The following is a 25463-nucleotide window of genomic DNA, read 5'->3' on the forward strand; positions in this document are numbered from 1 at the left end:
TGTCTCAAGTGTTGATCTGCTCTGCTCTGAGCCTCAGGCTTTAGCTTTAGCCTCAGCTTCCTCCTCCTCCTCCTCCACAGCTCCCTGCGTCTCTCCCAGCATGCAACCCATCTGATCTGCCACACAGGCCTCCGTCAACTCTCATTAAAACACTTTGGAGACTTACACAAAAATACAGATGAGCCTCTCTAGCTTCACACTTCTCCAGATGAGAGGTGGGAGCTCATGTTTAGACACAAGAGTCATTGTGAAGAGACGTGTGGAGCGTTCTGTTAGTGAACAGGCCGTCGTAGATGGTGTCGGTCTGTGGAAGCTCACATGGAGTATATGTGTGGAAATGTGCCTCTGTGGCTGCTCTGAAGGAATAATGCTACTTTTTTTAAAATGTGGAACAACACATGGCCATCGGCATTTCAACAACAAATATATATATATAGCCTTAGCCGGGCAATGCAGGGACAAATTATAGCCATTGCATGTTCCAAATTTGAATTGATTTGTTTCCAGCGATTATTCATTCAGTTGACAGCATCTCTTTATCCCCAATGGAGGAGCACAGCAAATCTGTGAGGCCATCGATGCGTTTGAGACAAAACAGACTGCAACTGCAAATTACAAAGAAAAAGCAGCTAAAAACCTAAATGGATTTTTCTGTCACTCATTTCAGAGAGCTAATGCTGTAAGTTAAATGCACTGGAGAGCTTATAATCGACAAAGAATCTTAAGTCTAGATAATTAATGAACTGTTGAAACAAGACCAGAATTAAATGTATTTTTCAAAATGCAACTCGAAAACAAAGGCACTGAGGAAAAAAATGCCTCTCAAGGCTGACTTAAAATAAAAAATACTGCTTCTGAATCCAAATGTCAGCCGTGTCTAAATAAATAACATGATGTCTATCTGCAGCATTACAGCTCCCCATGTAATTCATTCTGCTCAAGTCTCTTTCTTCAGAAATGGGCTGAAATCACCATCCAATGTGAGTGCAGTGGATTAGACCTGCGAAGTCTATAAGCAAAGTGATAATTAAAGTTGTTATCCAGTATGTTACGACGCTCTCTGCTAGGCTGGTCTCGTCTGTTCCCCCTCGCTGAACGTGACTCTATGACAACGTCTATTCATGCATTCATGCTGATGATTCATGCATGTGTTAATCATGTATTTGATGAATCAAAAAGTTTGTATTCAGATGTATTTTGGGGGTTGTTATTGCTGGGCTGTATGTGTGTATACGCTGGGTGACAAATGATGGGAGCGGTCAGTTCATCTCGAGGGACCCCAGAGGCGTGTATGTGAGTACACAACAGAGCCGCGGTACCGCTTGTGGACGGAAACAACAGCCCGTCATCCCCAGGCTCTGGACGTGGTGGACTTCGGCCTTGAGGGGAACCCTCTCCGGGATCTGACAGCTGGGGCGGTCTGTGCCACTGATGTTCTGTCTGAGACAGAAAAGGGGGCAGAGACTACTCTCTGTTGCCAAACAACAGGACTGATAGAGGTGTGAGTGGGGTCACGTCTCTGTAGCGTCTCTCATCAAGAAAAAAAAAAAAAGTTATTTCTTCCCTAAAGTCTCTGCAAACTGTGTTCACAGGACACAAAGCAATTTCTGTCACAGCACCCTAAGGGTTGAAATTACACACTTTCTCCTTGTGGGGCAAGAGAGACATAGAGGGGGGCGGGGTTTAGTCTAACAATAGCAGCTTGGTCTGTCATTAATCTCTTTAAGCTCATGGAGGTCAGTATCCTGCTTTGCTGTCAAGCATCCCTGGACACCCCTCTAATTCCATTACTCGTTGCTCCAGCGCTAATAATTCCAAATCCATCCAGATAGGGTCCTGATGGAGCGTCATGCATTGCCGTGTTTCCTTTGTCTTCCTCCTCCTCCCGCTGTATTCCAGTGGGCCATGTTACTTACACTCATGCTTGACATCTAGTGATGTCTTTACATGGGAGATGTGTAACACAACGCCCTGATTCACTGAGGAAGATAACCTCTGTTTTAGGCAGGGAGAAGCTGCCACTGCCAGAGGTGTTGGATTTCCCTCTCTGCTATTTACCGAGCGTGGGAGATTTCTCCTGCGGTCAGCAGGGCTGCAGAGCCCCAGCTATATGTCCACAGACTGATCTGCTGGCAGCTAAACAGCAGGCTCTTGTACACGCTCAGGCTTTTTCTACTTCTTTCTCAGTTTTCCTCTCCTCCCTGTCACTCTGGGCTTTTGTTCCTGCCTTCCTTACACTGTATCTGATTCCATCTGTCTCTATCCCTGCTTTCACCGTACACCTTTTTTTTCCTCTCCCTCGCTATCTCTCCCTCTGTCAGGGGGCTAATGTGGGACTGCAAATGAAGCAGCTTGACTTCCATCTCGGGCTACCGGAGATCGATATGTGTTGCTCAGTATCAGGCAGGACACTCTCTGCCTCTCCGGCGCTCTCACAGGGGAGAACGGGCAGGCAAATGAAACTCCCTCCACTCCTCACACGTAAACATGGCACGCAGGCCGCCATAATTCAGCTTTTTATTGCCCATATTTACTACGTAGCTTGAGCAGCAAAGAATAACAAATGTACTAGCTGGTCTGACACAATGCCATGGCTGGGACCATGTCTCTTAAAGCAGACAGGTCTCTGAAATAAAAGCAGGGTCTGCGTACGTACAGCGCAGCGGGATAAAGAGATATGTGAACAAAGAGTGAACAATAAATCACTTGCAGGATGAGGCCGTACTGTGAAGACTAATAGACTCTGACATTGCTGTGTAAGCGGTCTAATTGCAGGGAACAACAGAAGCACTGACATCTAAGGAAAGACCTGGGTGCTGGAACAAATGGCAGCCAAAATAAAGATGAATTGATGACTTCTAGATGCAAAAAAATGCAAAAAGGAAGCCACAGGAAGCCAAGCGCCACAGGACAAACGGGGTTGCCTGGGAGTTACCTGGACAGGTGGCCACACAGGCACTTTTCTGGACGTTCTGCCCTTCACAGGATGTGCCTCCATTCAGTGGCGTGGGGTTGGTGCAGCTTCGACTCCTCTTCTGCCAGCCACGCCCACACACAGCACTGCAGGACGACCAGGTGGTCCACGTGGACCAGCCGCCGTTGACTGTCAGACCAGCGACGTGGGGGGAAGGGATGGAGTGAGTGAGGGAGAGGGGGGTAGGTTGAGGAGGGAGGGATGGATGGATGAAGGGACAGAGCAGCCAGGATTACCCGACATGCACCAAGAAGAAGAGGTGTGTTGCGCTAGAATAATCGTGACTGCTGTTACACTCTTTGGTTCAGCACTGCAAGGTGAACTAATGGTAGAGCGAGAGCAAAGTGGGGCTGCTTCCTGCGTCCGAGTTGGAATTACAGCCAACTGAAAACAAAATGGCTTCAACGGGGAGCAGAAAATAACATGACAGCTTGCCATCTTTGACCTTATCTCTGAGGAAGACACAGTTTCTGCAAAGTAACTAGTGGGCATTTTAAATATCCCTCGAAATCTCACCGCAAGACATTAAACAAAACACTCAGTCAGAATATAATCACTGTAAAGAAATGCCATCTAAAGCAAAATGCTCGTGGTCATAAATGCATAAAATAAACACGCCTACTCCTTGGAAATGCCAATCCACTACTGAAAAATAAATATATCGTGGCTGTTCCAGTAATTCAGATTATGTCCTTCACACATCCACCACTGATTTCACACGTCATTCCTCAACTCTTAGAATTGTAGAGAACACAGTGCCATTTATTCCTCTTTTATATTTGAAACGAAAAGTTCAGGCACTTTAAAACCCAGTGCCCATGCACTGAACCTTAACCGTCTATTGGCACATAATTGCTGCTACAGTATATCGCTCGATCACGGCGGGCGATTACATCAAACACGCGGGTATAATTCTAATCAGCTCCTTCCTGTACACCCTGTGTTTGCCTCAGCTTACAAGATACCGAGATTCTTGATTTATTGACTTGAACAGCACTGTCGTTCCTTCTCTGTACATACTCCCCTTCCCTAATTCCCCCCCTAACTCTCCCCTGTGCTTGTCGTGGCTGAATCATTTCCTCGCCCTCTCTATGCGATTGATTGCCCGCCACGGCGAGGTAAATTGCCAGGCAACTCGGCCCCTGATTACCTCTTAGCACAGAGTGCAGTCACACCAGCCAGACCTTGTTAAAATACATCTCTGGCCCCCCGTTGAACCCCCTTTGAAAAGTAGCAGTTATTATGACTTGCTACAGCTAGCTAGATCAGCTAGCACGGTGGATTGTGATGCTCTCAGGTAACTCGGTTGTTCCTTTCTTTCTTGAACAAGACCACTTCTATTGTGATTTAACCTCAAATATTACGACAGTGGTTATACATTTTGTCATCTTGTCAAGCACATAGAGTGATGTGAAGGAATAAAATTACACATGCAAGCACCCCAGCAATTTGTTCACAATTTGTCGGGTCGAAGAGCAAAAGCTATTGTTTGACAATACAAGAAAGGCAAACAATAGGAATGTGAATGCCCTTGCCTCCGCAGTCATTTCAACTCTGGATTTCTTCATCTGCAGAGCGAAGTCTTTCAACAACACGCTAATCAATTATAATCAACTGTAGGAATAATTGGGCATTTTTATTTTCACGCTTGGAGGCTTGGAGGAGTGTATGATAATGTGTGTTTTGACTGCATGCTCCAAATTAACACATTTCATTTGAAACCGTTCACCGTGAGAGTGCACATGCCTCAATTTCCAACTATATTTACAGTCATACAGCTCTATCTAAACGTTTGAGCCCCCTACAGGGTCTGCACAGCTTGGTGAATTACAAAATCAGCCTAAAAGGAAATTACTTTAAAGTGCTTTGTCAAAGATCTAAAATGCAGCGATCTCTCTTCCGTTTCATCGTCATTGTTAAATGTTGATTAAATAAAGTAAAAACACTGTAAGAGTCAAATCAAAAGTAATACATGCATGTGTTTTCTCACTATAGTTCATCTATCTAATCTATAAACATGCATATTTTTACATATAGTACTGGATTGATAGATACATAAAGGCTCTAAAGCCATCCATAAATGACCTTCGCAGTCCACGCTATGCTCATGTTTTCTGAATCTGAATTCATCCTTCGCCCTGAAATCCATTGAGATTCCACTGGGAGCTTTTGTAAGGCAGAGTAACTGCAATCTTGAGTGGAAATGAATTCAATTATAATTCAAGTGGCTACAACCTGAATGTGAGAACTGCACAAGATATTAAGTTTTGATCAAATAATTCCCACTGAGACCTTGATTTCACAAGGGATATGCATACTTACAATGCACCCCTTATTCATGTAATACAATTTTTTTTACCAGAATTTTCTTATAAGTCTAGTATAAGGAAAACAGTGTATAGATCTCACACATTTTTTAGCAGAAGAAATGATGCAAAAACTGAAGAGGTGTGCATACTCCTACATAGTGCTGTATATTTGTGGCATATGGTGTGTTTTTCTTTGCCGTCATGTTAGATAATATACAAGAACTCTTGTTCAGACTTTACAGCACATCACAGTATCGGCTTCTTCTGGCAGCCTCGACAAAAACGGACGCTGCGTCAGATATTGTGCCAGATTATACATTTTTCAAATGCATTCCCACGTGATCTCCTGTTTGCATGTAGCTGAGAATTAAGTATGGCTCTGTAACGTATGCAACAATTAAGTAGTGCCAATGCAGGAACCCTCTGTGATAGAAAATATGCTGTTTCTCTGAATTTTAATAAAGATCAGTCCGCTTATCAAGCCAAGTCATTATTTACAGTTTGCTGTTAATTAAATTTCTCGTCCCGTATTGGATCCACTACAGAGGAGGAGGAAGATGGCAGCACTGAGATTGGAGACTGCCAGCTCTAGCGGAATGGCTGCCAGTAACATTTTAAGTTGCGCTAATTAATGTGCAGATACGCTTCTCTGTCTTTATGTAGTAATTTATCATAGTTTAATTCATTGTTTATTGAAAAATAGAGCTGACTTGTGCAAGTTGTCACCATATGTCACATTGGCGTAACACTGCATATTGTTACACTGTAGAATCGGAGTGTAATGTTACAACCACCTGATAGAAGAAGTGCACCCAGGTATCTTCCATGCAAGAAAACATGCAGATGTTATTGTGGGACAAGGGAAGCAACATGCAAGCAATACATATGTCATTTAAACCATTTGTATATTTAGAAGCTCATTGGACCTCAGACCTCTCAATACCCTCCGTGAACACAGCTCTGACCCCTGTCGAAAGAAGTGATCACCTACCATAGACTAGGACCGTGGCGGGGGTGCTTTTGCGGCGAGCGACGATGTTTTTGGCCACACACGTGTAGTTGCCCGTGTCCGCCAGCCGGGCTTTTTTGATGACGAGATTATGGTCAGTTGTGATGAAAAAATTGGGGTCGCTCGCTGGGTTGATCACATCCTCGTTTCTCTGCCACTCCACCTGAAAAATATGTTTCAGTGGTCAAAATTCACTGCAGCTGAATAGAAACCGTCTCCCCCTCCCATGCAGCTCTACAATAACCACACATGCTGTGGATCACAGAGTTTTACAGGAAAAGCAGTGAGATATTTCTGTTTTTGATGCAATCAAACAGACAAAAGGAGAACAAATGGTATGATACTGATACTGAGATGGAATTATTATATCTATACACCTTACTGATTTTAATATTAATTCTCTTCTTGTGTGGGAAATGTAGCTTTTATTTCGTAGCTGCTGGAGATCTCTGTAGCTGTCGGCGGTCTGAGAGAGAAACTGATCAAGCTTTGTGTAGTTTCTGTGCCCTCTTGCAAAAGCCAAAACTGATGTTATTCCGTTTTTGGTGTACTCTCAGATTGGTTTGCTTGTTTTCTTGCTCTCACTTGACCTTGTGCCGTCTTGAGAGTAGCTACGGTATGGCAGCATTGTTGTTGGTATTACTGCCAGTTTCGATGCCGTATATAATTGGGCTTTCTTCCTCTCGTGCGCTATCCCCACTTTCTCCGGCGGTGACTTCTGCTTCGATGTTCTTTTTTGCTGAACTGCGGGTGGTACCTTCTGTCCCATTTCTCTGCAAACTGTCCCTACACTGTCGAGCTGTGATTGGCTAGTCTGCTCGCTCCCGGTCTCTGGGCTGTCTGAGTGGCTGGCCTAACCTGCTCTCGCGTTGTTATTAGAGCGCTTAGTGCCTATCTGGGACCGGGAGGATGCAGCAGACGAGGTGAAACAGCTGGCCCCAGTCTGGTCGTCTAAACGCAGACACACACCAGAGAGAGACGTGAATAGAGAGACAGAATTGAGCAGAACAAGAGTGTATGAGAGTGTATGAGAGACATAGGACATGGGGAGACAGCAGAGAGATAGAGAATGAGATAGGGAGAGAGAGAAAGAGGCAAATAGACCCATTAATTATGGATGGGCCTTTAGAGATGCCAAACGGGGAGTGAAGCCTCCAAGCCTATCCTGAGTGATGTGACGAGACGCTGTGATATACGGCTTCTCAGAGATGTAAGAGAGATAATAAATCAATAATGGGGAATAATTAGAGGTGTAATTTATCCGTACAGGGTTGTCTGTTCCCTGGTGGAGCAGGGAGAGATGCTGGGGAGCTGATCCTCAGCTACTTTCTGCTCTTTGTCCTCCTGGTGAGGAAAGGGTAAATGGATGCTAGATGTGGGCCTATAAATATCTTCTGTATCCGTGTCTCACCTCGGCTTGTGGCACTCCCTCGGGGGGATGGCAGCGCAGTAACACCTCCTGGTCCAATGCTACCTCTTTACCCTGCGGCTCCTCCTCAAAGTTCTTTCTCAGGTCTGAGGGAAAAAAAGACGGGGAGAAACGCAACCAATTAAGATATTTGTAAGAGCTTGTGAAGTTAAATGAAATACTTCTATCCACAAAACTTGGATTGGTGAGGTTTCTAAACTCTTGAAATGTCCACCCATGGCCTCGCTGAGCATGTCGCACTCCAGTTGGCCCCTAAGCCACACAGGGATCGGTGGCACCAACCATGTTGCTTATTACAGGCTGCCTGGCTGGTTCAGAGATGCTTGTCTGCTGCCAGAGGGGCCCGGCATCAAGCAAAAGCAATTGCATTACCCCTCCCTCCTCCCCTACCACCCACTCTCCTCTCTCCAGCATCCGCCAGCCTCCAGCTTCCATCTGTATGAGGGCTTGGAGCAGCCACACGAAAACACAGCCCTGAGGCGCCTGGACAAGAGCTCCTGCAAGCCTGGCTGACTGCATGGGGCTCCACATTACGTCTCGTTGGATACTCTTACTGTCGCACCAAGTCCTGCTATACATTTGTCCGTAAGCCCAGGCTGGGAATAACACAGGTAAAAACTGTCAATGCTTATTATAAGTGTATATAAATGCAAGGCCATTTGTATCTGATGAGGTAGACAGGACGCTGATAGCTGGTAGGTTGGCCCAAATTTGATGTGTTCACCTCAGGTTTTGACTCAGAGTGAAGCAATGTGTTATTGTGTTGCAAGGGGCTGAGGGTGCGGCTGTGAGCCGCCGGTGAATTCCTTTAAACAGATGTTGAGCCTGTCCTGACCAATCAGACTGAGAGAAACATTGAGACAAGCAGAGAGTTTCACGACATTCAATTTAATTAGAGCCGATACAATGAGACTGGGGGAGACTTAAGATCTAACAGTCCTGGAAGGCTCAAATGTATTGCGAGTGTGTACGTGCGTGCACGTGAATGTGAACTGGCGCGTGCACACAAAACGCATTGTTATTGAAGCGCGTGTGTGTGTGAGTGTGTGTGTGTCTCCTTATCTTACATCTAACTGACTTTGTTGAGCTCTCAAACAAGGTCGGATAATGAATGTGTGTTTTCAAAACGTCTGGTGGTTTGGAGACAGCGCTGCGTTCAGCTCTGTCTGGAATAATGCATATTTATGTGGGAATTAATAGGCAGAAATGCTTTAAAATACTCAAATGTAAAATGGCTTCTTCTAATAAAGCTTTTGAGGCTGCAGCGAGGGATGTGTCTGTGTTCCCCAGACAGATTTATGATTGCTGCGCAGCAATAAATCTCAAATCTGTTTTTATTCCAGTTACTTTCATAGGGATCATTGCTGATGTACTGTATCCAGTGAAAAATATGCTCATGAATACTCAAATTTAGTGTTCTACTTTTTTTTTTAAGTCTGCCTTCAAGCAGATGCATTACTCTCCGTTTCTCCTTGCCAGGGCTGAATATTTACTTCTTAAGTAGAATTGCAGGAAGATGATTTAACTAAATTGTAATCACAGTAATGCACTGTGGTGCACAGATGATAATGGCCTCTAGGCTAATTGTTAAATGAAAGTTAGTCTCCCCAACCACCCAAAGTGAAAAAAATCATCTTGCTAATATCCTCTTATTACAACCATGACGTGCAATATGTAAGCACCTTGTTAGGCAGCGTTTGCATTTGTAATGACAAAGTGATCATTTTAAAAGTGCACTCACAAGCAATCCTGATGTATGCCTTTTGGCTCTTCTGGGTTCCGGTGGTGCTCCAGGCGACACACTGACACCAGTACTCGTCGAGACCGAAGATCTTCTCCACCTGCTGTCTGGTGATGTCAATTGTCACCTGCATGATTGGCAGCGCTGCAAAGCAAACACAAGAATAACCGTCAAAATGGTGAATGGTGTGTGTGTGGGGGGGGGAAGCTGAATGAGCGCAGGTTTATCCCCATCAGCTCGTTTGACGGCGCCCGACGAATAAAATGACCATAATATTTATCCACGGAAAGAAAACAAACGAGCTCAACTGAATCCTTTAGTGCATTTTGTACCTTGAACTAAACCGGCGAAGTAATTTAAAAAAAAGCCAGGCAGAATAAACAAGCAGAGAACCATAATCATATATAAACAGAGTGCTTGTTAACTGAGGAAAATGAGAAGAGAGCCTCACAGCTATCCTCAGTGTAATTGGAAAGGCGTTAAAAACACCAACAGTTGGGAAGGAACAAGGAAGCGCTAAACAAACACTCTACAAACAAAAATACTCAGCACGACCTGCTTCTCTATTATTAAATCCAGGAGTGGGGGGGTGGGGGGAACAGTTCACAATCTATGGAGCAATTCCATGGTGTTGATATAAGTGATGCTGCTGTAACGCCGGGCAAAAAATAGCTTTATTGCGTTTCAAGAAGAAAGTAAAGACAACGCTTCTCTAAACAAAAGGAAGATTGGGACGAAATCCATTCTGCTAAACCGTCCAAACAACATAATGTTGTCAGATTCCTGTCCGTTTTGATATTCGAGAAGCAATCCTTCATTTCATTTTCCTTTGACCTTTTATTTGGGGCCTGTAATCCAGAGGTATTTTTTTATATATTGAGCTACGACCTTGATCCCTACCATGTGTCCTACTTTCTCTTCACTCTGATGAAGAGATTGCCGTGTTTCCCCCCAGCTTCCAGCTACTCTATCCTTCTCATCTTTTCTCTCTGGGGTCTTCTGGAGAGAGAGGTGTTGAACCTTTTATATGAACTCAGAACATTTTACAGTCGCAGAGGACACATCCCCGAGACTGACAGAGTAGCATATACAATGCTGTATATTTGAGTCTCAATGGAGAGCCGCTCTTCAACCGGCATTTACATAAAGGCACTTTGTGACACTCTTACACTCCCCTTGCACACTTGATCTGTCTGTGGTGATCATTCCCAGCTCCAGACGGCTGAAGCCTGGCTAAGTGGCACCTATCAGGCCATCAAACCTATACAGCAATTACAGCAAGCACTTAGAGTATTCATCAAAATCAAAAACGGGGAATGTTTCGTAAACAATTCGTGGCAAACTGTGCATGGATCTGTGCATGTGCAGGCTGGCCCAGCGGTGACACGAGCTGTCGGGGAGGAGAGCCGAGTGGCTCCATCGCCGGCAGCCACGCGGTGATAAGTAGCTGTGAGGGTCACTGGTGGACGCCCCCCATGTATTAGCGTCTAAATGCGGTAGATTTTGCTATATGCGATCACAGTAAATGTGACTACGTGTGCAGTGAATCTAGCCCTGAAGCGCCACTCAGAGCGCCAACAACACCCTGTGCTGCGTGCAAGACGTGCTCTTCTCTGCAAAAAAGGAATAAAACTGATGTTTGTATGTTCATATTGGCTTTAAATAATTCAGCCGAAGAACTGTCAAAAAAGTTTGAAATAAAAGGCTGGATTGAGGAGTTCTCTCATTTGTTCACTTTGTTTCTGTCTCTCAATTCCAGCTCTTCTGTCAGATGTGTGTGTGTGTCTGCAGTGAGAGTGTGTGGCCCAGGCTGAGAGAGCACCTAAATACTAAAACAAATGGCTAAAGTAACAAAATGGGCACTACAGAGAATGAACAAATGGAGCAGAAGAAACCCTCCCTCTTCCTTCGAATCAGCAGCATGGCAGCGTTTGGCTTTCCCCTTAAAACATAAGAAATAAAAAAACATGTACCTTATACAACAAGAACATTCAAATTCACTACATATGCAATTCAAGAACAATGGTTATTCCTGCAGTTGCATTTTGTGTATTACAAACAAACAGTCAGCTATAGCACCTACAGAAAAAAAATGAAATTAAGTCTAATGCAGCAGGAGCAGCAGTTTTTTATTGGTTACATATACACTTTTATTTAAAGTATATGCAGCTATGAGCAATTTACATCTTGTACATTAGGGAGGGATTTGGGAGGTGTTATAGTTTGTTTTATATGTGTGTGCTTGCTATTATGTGTTAGTCATTAAAGCTGCAGTGGGTAGAAATGGAGCAAATATGATTAAAAAAAGTTATTTTTTATAAAAGAGTCACTATATCCCGACAGTAGTGCACGAGACAGGTAATCTGAAAAAAAAATCATGTTCCTCTGGTGTTCCTAATGGCATCTGCATGATTTCACAGACGGAGGAAAACAACCAATCAGAGCCGAGCTGGAGCCTGCCATCTCTGAGCAGCTGTCAATCACTCGTGAACTCTGATCAAACGTCAAACTAGGCAGCGCTGATCAAATATGAATCAATATTCTGTTACTGTAATGCCTATTTCTCGCATAAAATGTTCTCAGAAACGCCTTGTAGTGTACTGTTTAACTGTGCTTTGTGACCCGGCAGCCATGTTGAGATCAGAGGATATACCAAGCACCGCCCACCAGCTGGAGCAGAACCAATAGGAACACTCTCTCTGAAATGACCTGTGATTGGCCAAAGCCTCCCGTCATGGGCTAGATTTTTTAAAGCCTGAAAACAGCTCTCTCAAAGTAGTGCTATGATGTTGATGTTATAGGGACTGTGATAAATGGAGATCCCGCTTTTACTCAGATTTTATGTATATAATGTAGTGTGTTCTTTATACTTTATACAGTTTTCCTAAAAATTGGAAGAAAACAAAGCACAATATATCTCCTTGCTTACAGTATCGCAATATATTGAATCGTAACCCCTGTATCATGATACACAGCGTATTGCCAGATTCTTGCCAATACACAGCCCTAGTCATTAATAAAATCCTTTAAAAAAAGCAATGCATACAATATATGGACAGATGACTGCAACAACAGTGTGGAGGACAGAGATGGGGAAGATCAATCTGAAGCGTGCCCTCAAACCTGAAAGTTAAATTAAACCAAATTCTGAGAAATTGATATAGCCTTGGATATGAAGAAGACTTTAGACTTAGCTCAGCAGTTTACGTGCGCAAAAATGATTTGGAAAAATATATTTGAATGCATCCATTTGGAATTCATCAATAAGCCGTGTTCAGTACTTTGTATGGTTCTACTTAGAGTAGAAATTCATGTGATTAATTCAAACCTTCCTTCTTCTCTGAGCTGGAGGGTGAAAGGAATAGATCAGTATGGAGATGCAAAGAATGAACAATAGCAACCTGAAGTGAGAAATCCTAAGAGGAGCAATTTGAAGCTCTGCTTGCCGGGGTAATTGCATTCCGTTTCCTTATCTCTTCCTGTCTCCATAATTACCTGCTTTCTGTGTCTGACACCTTCCAGTAACATTGCTGTGAGTCACTGTCCAATTTCACTCCAATTAATAAGTAGGACAAAATAATCTCATCACTTTGTGAACAAAATGGGACTGTGATTTTATAGCGGTTAATAATGATTGGACAGGCTGCTATTTACCGTTGTTTTCCAAAGTCTATTCCACTGGGAGGTCGGTAAGCTAAACAAAACTTTAGGAACATCACTCATAAATGACGGACAAAGAAACTTGACATTCATAGAAAGCCATGTCTTTCTGGAAACTAACGGACTCAATTATATCAATATCGGTTTTTAGTAGTAGGCTCAGCTGCCTCCAAGGTGTTAGGAACTAAAAAGAGTAAGAGGAAATTTACACTTCGTTCCATGCAAGATACCGAGCGCGCACTTAACATTCCTGTTAAACGATAATTAAAACATGACACGATTCCCCCAGCCTTCGGTTTGATCTGCGGCCCATTTATAAATGAGCTCATATCCCAAACCTCAGTGAAATTAAAATTTTTAAAGGGTGATTATGTGATTGACACTGTGTGAATTCTGGGCTTACAGCTGGAACCCTGGTGGGTTTATTTTTATTGGAGTGCAACGGGGCAACCTACTTGGCTGTATTTATTCATAATATTTTGGAAAATACACATCTCCAGGCTTTGTAACATTGCACTGAAATGAAGAGGTAATGCACGCTTGCACACAGACACACACAGAGAGTGTACCATTCACAGTTCAGTCATACCAGTGCCAATGCCAATAAAGTCAGCTCCTGACTTTTGGTAGTAAATACCATTTCACACTCCGTTTGACAAAGCTTGATAAATATGCATAACATGATCTTTGACACATTGATACCAGATGGCAGTGACATGTTAGGTTAATTCCGTGTTAGCGCTGTATACACAAGACTTTGCAACTGTAGTTCCGCCCACCCACACCCACGCATTAGTACAAAGCACAGAATTACATCAGTCTTTGAATAAATAAAATCCATTTAAAGTGATCACTGCAATGGTTGTGCTGAACATTTGAACAAGATAAGACAGCTCAGGGGGGGAAAAAATGGAAAGTTAGAGTATCTCTGAGACTAAAACAAGCTGAATTTATGATTAATCATCTCTGTCAATATCAGCTATAAGTTTATAGTAATACTCAGGGCTGTAGTCAAGTCCAACTTAATCAAGTCCAAGTCAAGTTCGAGACCAGGTCCAGTTAAGTCTGAGTCAAGAGCAAATCAAGTCCTATTTAAGACCATAATAGGCAACAAAGTCTTTTCAATGCTAATCCTCTGCTCTCCTGCATAGCCGCATGCACACAGCTTGGATAACAGCTCATTTCTGTTAATGCAACCAAAATGCATAGTAGATAACATACTAGTTGTAATGAAAGTATAAATAGTAAATGTAGCAAAGTTAAAAGTAGATTACTGGCCCATAAAACGTACTCATTTGCATTATGTTACGTTATCATTTTAACACAAACCATGATCTTTTTTTCTTACCTTAACAAAGTAGCTTTGTTGCCTGAACCTAACCAATCGCTTCACAACATTAACCATGTGGCATTGTGCATTTGATATACAAGGCTGTTACGAAACATATTTATGAAATGTATTTTTGGTTCAGAAACGCAGACATTCAACATATCCAGTGGTTTACAGAGATGTACAATGCCAATATTTTTTCTGGCGTCTGGGTTGTTTTCCTCGCTTTGTCTCTCTTCCCACTGAGCAGCCAGGAACAACTTGACCAGTTCTCAATAACCAAGCCTAAGACCAAGACAATTCAGAGTCCAACAAGGCACGAGACCAAGACAAGTGCAAGACTTCAAACAAGTGGTCTCGAGACCGAGACCGGACTCGAGTACTACAGCCCCGGTAATCCTGTAATATTTCTATGGTAACAAAATAGTAATCCTACCCTAAGAATACAGACGTTGGTGTTAAACTTATGTCGAGCTATGGTCAGGAGCATGGTTGTGATTGTGAATGTAGGTTTGCATGAGCCCCCAAGTTCAGTTCATCTCGGCCAGCTTTTTTGACAGGTTTTATTAATGCACTAACCCTACTTAAAATCATGTTTAGTTCCCTTGATAGAGAGCTGACTTTTTGATAAATAATGTAGTGTTTCCATCTTAAGTGGAAAATAAAGAGCATTGTCCCCTGTGCATTAATTGATGGGCAATTTGTTTGTGTCAAGACTTTGAGGGATTGAGACAGTCAAAACCAAGACCAGATCAGTATAAGTCTCACACTTCATGACACACTACAATTCACAACATGCAAACTATAGGCACGTCTCAAATTGATCTGAAATATCCACATTCCCACAGAAAACAAAAGAAGACTCCTCTTCATTCATCCTCTTTTATTAACATATATACTGCATGTGTGTGTATATATATGAGTGTGGTGTACCATGGGAAATGTCTTCATAAAATAATCAAAAGGCATTGCAGAGATGGATTTCCAGTGTGGGAATTTTCCTTTGTTTTCCATGAGCAACCACAGTAATGATGTTAAATAAATCAGACAATACGCAGGCAATTTAGTGATATCTCTGCAGTTGTGGTCTTGACAGGTCTTGAAATAAAATACAGAGTCCTCTTTGTCTGAGGCCGAGACAAAACTAAGAGTATAAATGCGGTCGATTCCGAGACAAGACCTTCAAAAAGTGGTACAACACTGATTAACCGTGAATAAAAACAGATTACATCACTTTTTTTTTTTTTTTAACATGAAAAACATGCATGAAAGGTGGCAGCGCTCTTTTCAGCCCTTTTCAGTAGTGCACGCATACAGGCTGCATACAGTCCCAACAACCTCCAGCAATTAGATGACGTCTACGATACCCTCCAAACCCAGGGGGAAACAAATCCCTTACTGCTGCTTGTAAACATTAAGTGCACAGTAATAATTGAAGACTGGACAATCAGTAGACAATGTTGAAAGAGATTTTAGTGGGTAAATCAAACTGACTGACACTGTAGAAGTAACGGCAGAACAAGTGCAGGCAACATGCACCCCCCTATTCCCAATTTGGAAAAGACTCCCTTGATGTCCTGTGATTCAGTTCACCTGCACAGTTCAGTTAATCATCAATCGGTGTGTAAAGCAGACAGGGAGCATGCAGCAGGTCTTGTATCTAAAAGGAGCATCCGTAAAAGCATCCAGGCTGTGCACTCAGAGACACCAAAGCAAACACACTGTTCTGCCTCGAGACTTCCTGAGTTTTAACAAATGAAACGAAAGGAATAAAAAGAAGAGATGCAGAGGGGTTGAGTTCATGAATTAACTGACCCTACTTTTGTATGATGGAGCTTGTTGCACACTCTTCAGGCAATGGAGTACAATAAAAGCTATTACTAGATCCACTGGCACACAAACAACACACACACAAAGGACGCATTAACATTTACTGTTCTGTGCTTTATTCTAATCTGTGGCAAAGGCAAGATTATTTACACATGCACCCCATTCAGTAAATAAAGAACAGTAGCACTTACAGTAACAAAAATAAGTCGCACTGTGAGAGATAAGAGCACAGTCATCTCTATGTCTGTGTGTGTGTGTGTGTGTGTGTGTGTGTGTGTGTGTGTGTGTGTCTGTGTGTGTGTGTGTGTGTGTGAGTAGGATGAATTTCCCCTTGAGCCAACAGGGCTCAACACACAGGGTAAACATCATTGGACTCAATCCCGGGTGAGTCGATATTGGGCTTGTCTGAGTGCGGGACTTTATTTTTCTCTGCCTCACTCTTGTTTTCGCAGGCTGTGACCTCAATTCCATCGGGGTCATTTGCTTATCAAAGGCACGGACTGGAACTCGCAGGTCCTGAGTGTGTGTTCATTGTGACCAAGGAAATTCAATTAGGCGGCATCCCCACTGTGTGTGTGGCTGGGATTCATCAGTGGATATAGGGGGATTAGGGTTGGGTCTTCATCAGGGGAATGCACCATTTCAAGGGAGAGAGTTCACAATGGCTGAGGGGAGACATCACAGATGAACGCTTTTAAGAATGCACTGACTGCACATCCTGGCGACCAGTCAAAAGCATGCTCTAAGTGTATCATTTCCTCCTGTGGTTTCTTCTTTGTACAGGATGGCATCAGTGTCATCACCGGCACCAAGAGTGTCCAGAGCTTCTTTTCAAAGAAGCCACAATGTGCTCTTCCTCAGACCAATTACTTTACCTTTTATACATAAAAGAAATCTTGGCTGACACCAAGCCAGGCTGTCAAAAAACAACTTCGGAGCTCAACAGCCAGTTGAAGTCAGAGTAAAAAACACAGGTACATAACAACTTGAACAGTATTTCCATGTGTAAATAATCAAAAGCTAACCCCAGGTCACAGAGCCAAGGGCATTACTGCTTTATCATCAAGTCTTCAGACTTTCATTATCATGTAAAGCAGTGCGGTGATGGGTGGCCTACGTTACCTGACGCGGAGAGCTGAGAATGGCAGGTGGCGCCATGAGCGTCTGTCTCCCAACAAGGATAGCGTGGCCTTCTGAGTGAAGCATGGCTCTATTAAACAGCAAGAGAGATGGGAGCAGGAGTGGGAGGAGAAAAAAGAAGCCCAGAGTTCACTGGGAATACAGTAGTCGGGCCTCCCATTCAGGGATGTTGGCGAGGTTGCGACTCAAGTCAGTGGGACAGCGTTCTGGGTCAAGGCTCTGCCTCCGGTTATGGCCAGCTTTTCAAGAGCTTCTTTTGATTGAGCTGTCCATTTTCCACAATGAATGCACGCTGCAAGGCCCCTGCTGATGCTCTGAATGTCGTTACAGATTATTCATGGCTGACAAACAGGCGAGCAGGTAGTGCTCCAATCAATCCGGCTAGGTTCAGTCCAATGCCACTCCAAGGAGACGCAGGTGGAGTCGCCATGGCTATGGCGTTGTGTTGTGGTTCTGAGCGAGCAATGGGAGGATTTGGAGCACAGAAAAAATATATTTTGCAACCACATATTATATTTTGAAGTGAAATGATAACACAAGTAAAAAAAATATTTTGCGCTGGTAGACTGCTGCACACTAGCTCACATCGTCTCTCTCTCAACCTCTCCACTCTGTGAGTGCTCAGCGCTCAACTTTGCTGGCACGCTCGCTCAACCTGGCACAGCGTTACGTTAACGCAGCGTTAATGTGCCACAAAATCAACCAATCTGAGAACTGAAGAAGGTAAATTCTGATTGGCTGTTTCATTTCCAATCACAACGCTTCCATAAGAAGACGAAAGAGTGCGATCTTAGATTTCCAGTCAGCGGACATGACGGAATGATGAAAAAATGGTGAAAACGGCAACAATAGCCTACACCACAGCGTCATATGCCAATAATAAGTCAATAACAAATAAATACTGACTGAAAATGCGTTTTATTCTAGTTAGAGTCAGTTATTATTGCACGTTAATATGGATAATAGCAAGCATGCAAATTCGGTTATTGAGCACAGAGTATTTTTTGGTTGCTCAAATCAAATATTTTATTTTGCTTGCGTATCATTTCTCATTTCTCTCAAAATATTATTTATGTGCTTGCAAATGATATTTTTCTGGGCTCCAAATCTCACATTGCTCGCTCAGGAATGAGGCACAAAGATAAGGCCTTAGATAGCAGGGTGAGAAGAGTAATTGGTGCCGGACTAAAGAAACACTAATGAAAGTCATTGACTAACATGCCTGTTTTGAATTTCTGCCTCGGTTACTAAGTGACTGGAAGTGCAGGTCTCCTTAACCCCCACCCAGAGAAAAGTATTTCTTTTAATTTAATTAACAAGCCCTACCAAAAGGTAAAAAACATTTTTATTCAGACTACAGGGACACTGTTTAATATATTATGTGTTTTTACATATAACATAATCATGGAATATTTTTTAAAGATGTAATAATTAAATTTAAAAAAGAGTTTATTTGTTCGTCTTTCGTCTGCTCCCATTAGGGGTCACCACAGTGGCTCATCTGAGATCTGATTTTATGAGCCACATATTTGATTTGGCATAGGTTTTATGCCGGATGCCTTTCCTGACGCAACTTCCCCATTCACAGCACCTGGGGGGAGATACATGTTTTGGTGGTGGGAGGAAACCGGAGAACCCGGAGGAAAACCATGTGAACACGGGGAGAACATGCAAACTCCACACAGAAAGGGCCTTGGATTTCAGAACTAGGTCAGACGGTGCAACAGCAAAACAGCTTTTTGGATAACGGATTCTCTTCTTGTGGTTTTCCACAAGCTGTTCCTGGGCTCTGTTCACACTTCAATCTGGACACATACTTTTGGCAGAATTTGCACCGCGGTCAGAGTTAAGTAGTTGATACCCACAACTGTTATTGTAAAGAGCCTGTTTAAAAAAAACAGAAAAAGAAACTAAAGTCACACTTTTTTGAGGGCATGAAACTGAATAAAATAAAAAATATAAATGCTAACCGATGAAACCTCAACCTTAAAACAAGAGATTGAGAGATGCCAAGAGTGATTTTTCTGCAGTTAACAGAGGGAGGCCACCTGAAAAGGTTTAGTTCTGCCAAAGTGCACCCTGGGAATTCGGTGGGGGGCCTAACACACTTCCACCAAGTGCTAGAGATGGCTTCAGATCTCAGATGTGCACAGCTATATGTGAGGGGTTTAAGATTTTGAGTGGAAATCATTTGAGCTTAGTAGTAACTAATAACAAATAATGATGTACACACTTTGCATGCCCCAAGAGAGTGTGAGATCTTCACTCGGCAAGAAATGTCACTGCCATATTTGTCACTAACACAACACCACGCCAAGCGCACACAGGATATCACACAACAATACACCGTGCGGTGTACATAAATGTTTTTAGTTGCACAGGTGTTCGCAGGTTGGGAACGTGATAATTAATTGATGCATAAAACTTCAGAATAGCTTTTCTGTGTCACCGAGCGGAGGCATCACATGACAAGACGTTAGAATCAGGTTTCCACTCGCGTGTTTTACACATTCCAATCTGGTCGCGATCCACCATAGAAAAGCCACAACTGATTACATCAAATGGACATTAATTCAAAGTAATGGATTTTTCTATTTACACTGTCCCTCCATAATTAGTTTGCCTAACCTTTCCTTAATAGCACAGATACACACACGCAGAGGCAGTGCTATGATTTACCACAGTGCCCTTACCAAAGTGCCCTTGTTGTAATTACTCTCCATCCAATACCCTGACCCTGATGATTGGCAAGAGCAGGATGTTCTATATGCCACAGTCTTCAGGCTGGGAGTGACTGGGACCTGCTCCTTTATCTCCCACACACACCTTGTCCTACCTCGAATGAGAACAAGTTCGGAGGTGAAGGCCTTGAGCACTTTGCTTCTGCTTCCATTACACTCTGCAGAGTGGGAGGATCTGATAGAACGTTACCCACATGAAAGCCCTGATAATTTGCCCGGGCTAACATGTTTCTCTCCCCCTTGTCTGACATGGCCTTGGGCGCCGAAGTAAATAAGGAAAACTGCTTCAGGTAAGTCAGCCTGGCTCCCATCTGGTTGCCGAGTGCTCTGTGCCATACAAATTGCATTAGGGTTTCCCCCCCTTCCTCCTCCCGATCGGTCGGTCCCTCCTGGGCCTTTGGCCGGCAGTGTTGTCCGAGTTCGAAGGCAGAGGTTTTTGGTAATCCAATGAAGGTGTGTGGGCGAATGTAAATATTCAGCACAACAACAAACAGCATTCAGTAAACAGCCTGGGGGAACACAAAGGCTACGAAAGTCAACTCTACATTTTTGAAGTACTGAAATTCACATTTGTTCTTATAATAACATTCACTATTTGTGGATAATGACTCATACTCTAACTCGTACTACATGTCTGTTTTGATAAGCACTAATTATTTCTCTTTCTATTTGTAACTGTGATTCATCACGTATTTAAATTTGGAGTCATTCTAAACACCTTCTGTCAGGTGAGAAGTCATCTGGTAAACAAGTGATCATATTTAGATTTCTGCAGAATCTGAGAATATTAATTAATTTATAATAAAAGTACCTTTCAGTTACACTTCAAACTCAAGTTCTGTTTTGCTAGAAAATCATATAATGTAGCACTTAAAGGGTAACTTCTTTATTTTTCAACATGGACCCTATTTTCCCATGCTTTATGTGTCTAACTGATTGATGGGGACAACAATTTCTGAAATTGGTCCAGTATTGAGGGAGAGCGCTGTAGACGGCAGCCGCACACAGGCTGCAATATTGTGCTAATGGGGCAAGCTGGCACCGTCATTTACATCCAGTAAAAGTAGGGCTGCCCCCTCTTAGTCGATAGGTTGACTACTCGTCGTTTTGGTAAGATTTCTTTAGTCGATAAGTTTTTATGCTGAATGACTTATTTCCAAGAAACTAATGAGCGCATCTCTGGTAAACACAAGATTTGAAGCGGTGCTTTTGTGAGATTTTTGTGTATCTGTCGATTAAATCAACAAATTGATTTGTCATCAAAATCGTTCCAGTGTTAGTCGACTAAAAATTCTTGTTTTACTTAGACGCAAAAACAGGAAAATAGGGTCCAGGTTGAAAAATACCTAAGTTACCCTTTAACCGTTGCGGTGCTTTACAAGTAATAACAAAAAAGGCCTATAACAAAGGTTGAAAAGGAAAAGTCAAAGCCAAACTGCTTTGCCTCGTTAAGGAATTATGATATGTGGACAAATATGTAATCCCACGTCATGAAAACCACCAACTTTAAGCAGCATGAGAAACCTCCAGATAGTCAGTGTCAACATTTTGCTGTGATGTAGATACAGAACTGTTGTGTGTCTCAGAATCAATCTTCCTTGAAGATGTGTAGGATAAAGTTATACCCTCAAGTCTTACCTACCACCCTCGCACCGTGACACATAATCGGAACAGCAGCTGAAATGGGACGCACTAGGTAGCCTCACAGAACGGTGAAAATAAAGCAGTATTTTATGATAAAAATGTTTCACAATATAGCCTCGAAAATAGGTATGTTTTCCCCGTCTGGGAATCAAGCAGAAGAAAAGAGGAAGGCAAAAGAATATCAAAGAAAATGTTTTACTTTATGTTTTGTTGTGTAAGAAATGGAAGAATGGTTAGATCTTAAAAGAATAAAATGTTCACAGCCTTAATCTGTAATCTGTTTAAATCCCCCACATGCCCCAGTGGCTTTATGGTGTTGAGTCCACATGGTTCTCATTCCAGTGTGGCCCATGTTGTCAAATCCTGAATCAACTATAATGCGACGCATGAGGGGTTGAAGCACTGCAGACCGTACACGGACTGAGCTTTTAAATATTAATTTCTTTGTTCAAATGTGACTGTATTAATTATTAATACAGTAGATGCAAGACGGAGCATTGTGGACTTTATAAATATCCTGAAAGTATAGAGGGGACCCGTGAGCTTGGTTTGATATCAGAGGTACCAGATGTTTGGAGGTGGTGTCGGGATAACGTGCACAGATGCAGCCGAGATTATACACTTTGCTTAAAAGGAGAAAAAGATGATTTAAAAACCATGAAGACAATAGAAATGATGTTCAAAAGATTTGCAAAGACTGCAATTAATTCCCATTTTCCATTTCTGATTAAGCCGATGGTTCTTTTGTTGATTAAGGGATTCATGATTAAGCTTATAAAATGTCAGAAAATTGTGAAATATGCTCTAGAGCCCAAGGTGACACATTTCCATTGCTTTGTCCAACCAAAACTTAGAGATAAACAGTATACTACCATAAGCATGACTAGGGACGAGTGTTGCAAACTAGCATCCGCTATAAACACTATTATACATGCAGCGTGTAGCTGTTTTCAGTTTGTCTATGTATCTGTCTTTATCAAATACACCATGAATAAATAAAATAAGACAAAGAAAAGCAGAAAATCATCACATTTGAGAAGCTGTAATCACTGAATATTTGGCAGCTTTCCTCAAAGTGACTCCATTAAATTTCTAACACTTGCAGGGGAGGTGACTATAACAGAAGGAAACGACTCCGTTGACACCAACAACATGCCAATACTTGTTTCCTAAACACAGCTTCTTATTCCATTTTCAAATATCTACTTTGAATTGTCCTGTGATTGAATACGGAAAAGTAAATCTCAGCCCTTTGACAGCCCTTAAAATACATGTTGCTTTGAGATCTCTTGAAAGACGGAAGAAAGAAAAAATAACAAACATCTTCAGAAAACAAACTCTCGGTCTGAGACAACGCGAATGAATGAATTATTAACTTGAATCGCATAAAACCATCAAGATTGCTTCCTGATGGCTCCCAGACCAGGACCGCTGCTCTTGTTGTCAGCACGCCTCATTGAACACTCGCTCCGATGAAAAGGTTTCCTCAATCACGTGCGGCGTCGCCTCTGCATTTTCTTTTTTGTGCGGTTTTGTGGTCGACGCGGTGACCGCACGATAAGGACTTCAGAAGTGTTATATGTGGGCAGGAACCTGCTGAGGGTTTATATTCCCTGAAACATGAGGCAGGACACATTTGCCTGCTTGCTTTTCACTCTGTCACCCACCTGACCCAACAGTCCAGCAGGCTTCAAATACGCAGTCCATCAAATATATGCTTACTTGAGACTGTGCAGAAAATTGAAAGTATAAATTATAATACAATATAGACTATACAGGTTTAGATGCTTTTGGTTATAAAAGCAGCATCCCACCTGTTATTTGTGATGCTTCCAGAGAAAATGTTCCATGTGATATTTTACACAGCACTTCCTGAGGACATTGAAGCCATTCTTCTTCCCTCACAGCATAAAACAGTCTTTTCACAATGCCACCACTATCCCATACACAGGACACCCTGCAGCTCCTGGTTTAAAAGGAGAACGGTGAGTTGCTGTTTGTTCGAGGAGTGTGTAAAATACCTATAGTGAAAGTCTCCTTGGGGCCAAACACACAAAGCATTAACTGTCAGCAACTGAGTTCCTCTGCCTATCAAAAACCTCCATGGACTATTTAGCTGTCAGCTCCCTCAGTACACCTCCCAGCTCCACTATTTTTAAACGAATTTGAGCAGAACAGGTGTTGATTGACACCACAAACTCCCACTCTGTCTCTCTCTGTCAGCATAACACTCTTGTCTTTCATCGCCAAGGGATGCGGAGGTAAAAGATAAAATTACATTACAGTTAAAAATGTAAAATGAGAAAAATATCAAAGTTCATTGCTTTATAATCAAAATAGCAAGGCGGGGAGGAAGTTTACCGGCTCCATTCTGAATCCAAACCGTGTTAAAACGGCACATTTTGAGGCATATTGTGGATTTTGAGCAAATTCGCAACTTTGGCCTCTATTTGCTCAGCACAGGGGCAGCACAAGTGGCTTGGGTAATGCATGTGCTGCATTTCATTGCAGACACATTTTATTCAGATGTCTCGGTTAGGGCACAGAAAGCTTAAAAACTACGGTTAGACAGCTCCAAGCAAATATTTCCATGTAGCTCCAAGGACCAAGACGCTTTCCACAAAAGATACACTGACTACTGTGTGCCTCTGGAAATGAAGTTGAAAATGCATTTTACTTGAGCATTTACAAATTGTTATCATTCCTACTGCAAAGCTGAAATATTATGCACCTTGTAGCAGAAAAAGAACCAGCCATCTTTTCTTATTTAAAAAAATGAATTCAACGTCATCACACAGACTTTTAAATGTATTTTGCTGCACATGTCATCCCATGCACTGCACACACAGAAAACTACAAATGCAGGCTTGAAAGAATGTATTGATAACATGTCTGTCTTTACCAAGCGGGGGTAAATAAATAACTTGGACTGTTGTGAAAGAAAGAACCACTAAGAGCGCTGAATGCATTCCAACTTGCAGCAAGGGCACAGCTTTTGAGAGACTGACAAAGTGAAATTACTTTAGAGAAAGCAAAGTGCGGGGCTGACGCGGGATATGTTTTGCTGGGAGGACAAAGGCTGTGCGCGTGGGAGATTGGAACGCCAGCGTTGTTGTTTGACAAATGGTAATTATCTTCTTCTTTTTTTTTTTTTTTTACTTTTGTTCCACTAATTGCAGTTAATTTTGAAATTCATTATTCCTGCATGTCAAGACCAACTTCAAAGGAACAGACCGTACCTTCTCCAAATTTCAAAATAAAACTAAAACTTACAAAGTTGGCCCTTTGTACGAGTCTATCGGTGAGATCAATCGGCACAGCTGGTTCGTTTTTAATTCTGCCTGCCTTGTTTTACTCCCGCTGCTCCAAACACACTTGCAGTTGTCTCAAGGCCACACAAACACAGGCTTCAATTAAATCCACTTTGACTCCCTTCCCACTCGGAGGAGTGTTGCTTTGCTTTGAGAAGGGCCTGCCTCCACACACACAAACACACACACACACACACACGGATGCAGACACTGTGCTGACCTGCCTGAGAAGCCTAATAGAACACGTTGGCAGATGTGTCACGGGAACAATTCACCTTGCCATCTGTTTTTCGGTGCTTCATCGCCAAATCCTTCCCCCCTCCGTCCCGCCATCAAGGACAGGAT

The 25463-nt window shown here is 42.6% G+C and overlaps 1 protein-coding gene across 9 annotated transcripts in view; it reads right to left on the bottom strand.

The window, feature by feature from the left end:
• The window catches only part of unc5a (unc-5 netrin receptor A), a 312108-nt gene that overhangs the window by 38160 nt on the left and 248485 nt on the right, over positions 1 to 25463 (bottom strand). For 6 of the 9 annotated variants that reach the window (XM_074648267.1, XM_074648265.1, XM_074648266.1 and 3 more), the window contains 4 exons: positions 9463 to 9606; positions 7704 to 7807; positions 6275 to 6455; positions 2936 to 3103 (listed from right to left, as the gene is read on the bottom strand). In XM_074648267.1, coding sequence (XP_074504368.1) covers positions 2936 to 3103; positions 6275 to 6455; positions 7704 to 7807; positions 9463 to 9606 — 597 coding nt within the window. The remainder of the gene's footprint in view (positions 1 to 2935; positions 3104 to 6274; positions 6456 to 7703; positions 7808 to 9462; positions 9607 to 25463) is intronic. The other 3 variants (XM_074648270.1, XM_074648271.1, XM_074648273.1) reach the window with 1 other exon arrangement.

The sequence above is a fragment of the Sebastes fasciatus genome, chromosome 10 (genome assembly GCF_043250625.1).
Source record: "Sebastes fasciatus isolate fSebFas1 chromosome 10, fSebFas1.pri, whole genome shotgun sequence".
NCBI lineage: Eukaryota > Metazoa > Chordata > Actinopteri > Perciformes > Sebastidae > Sebastes > Sebastes fasciatus.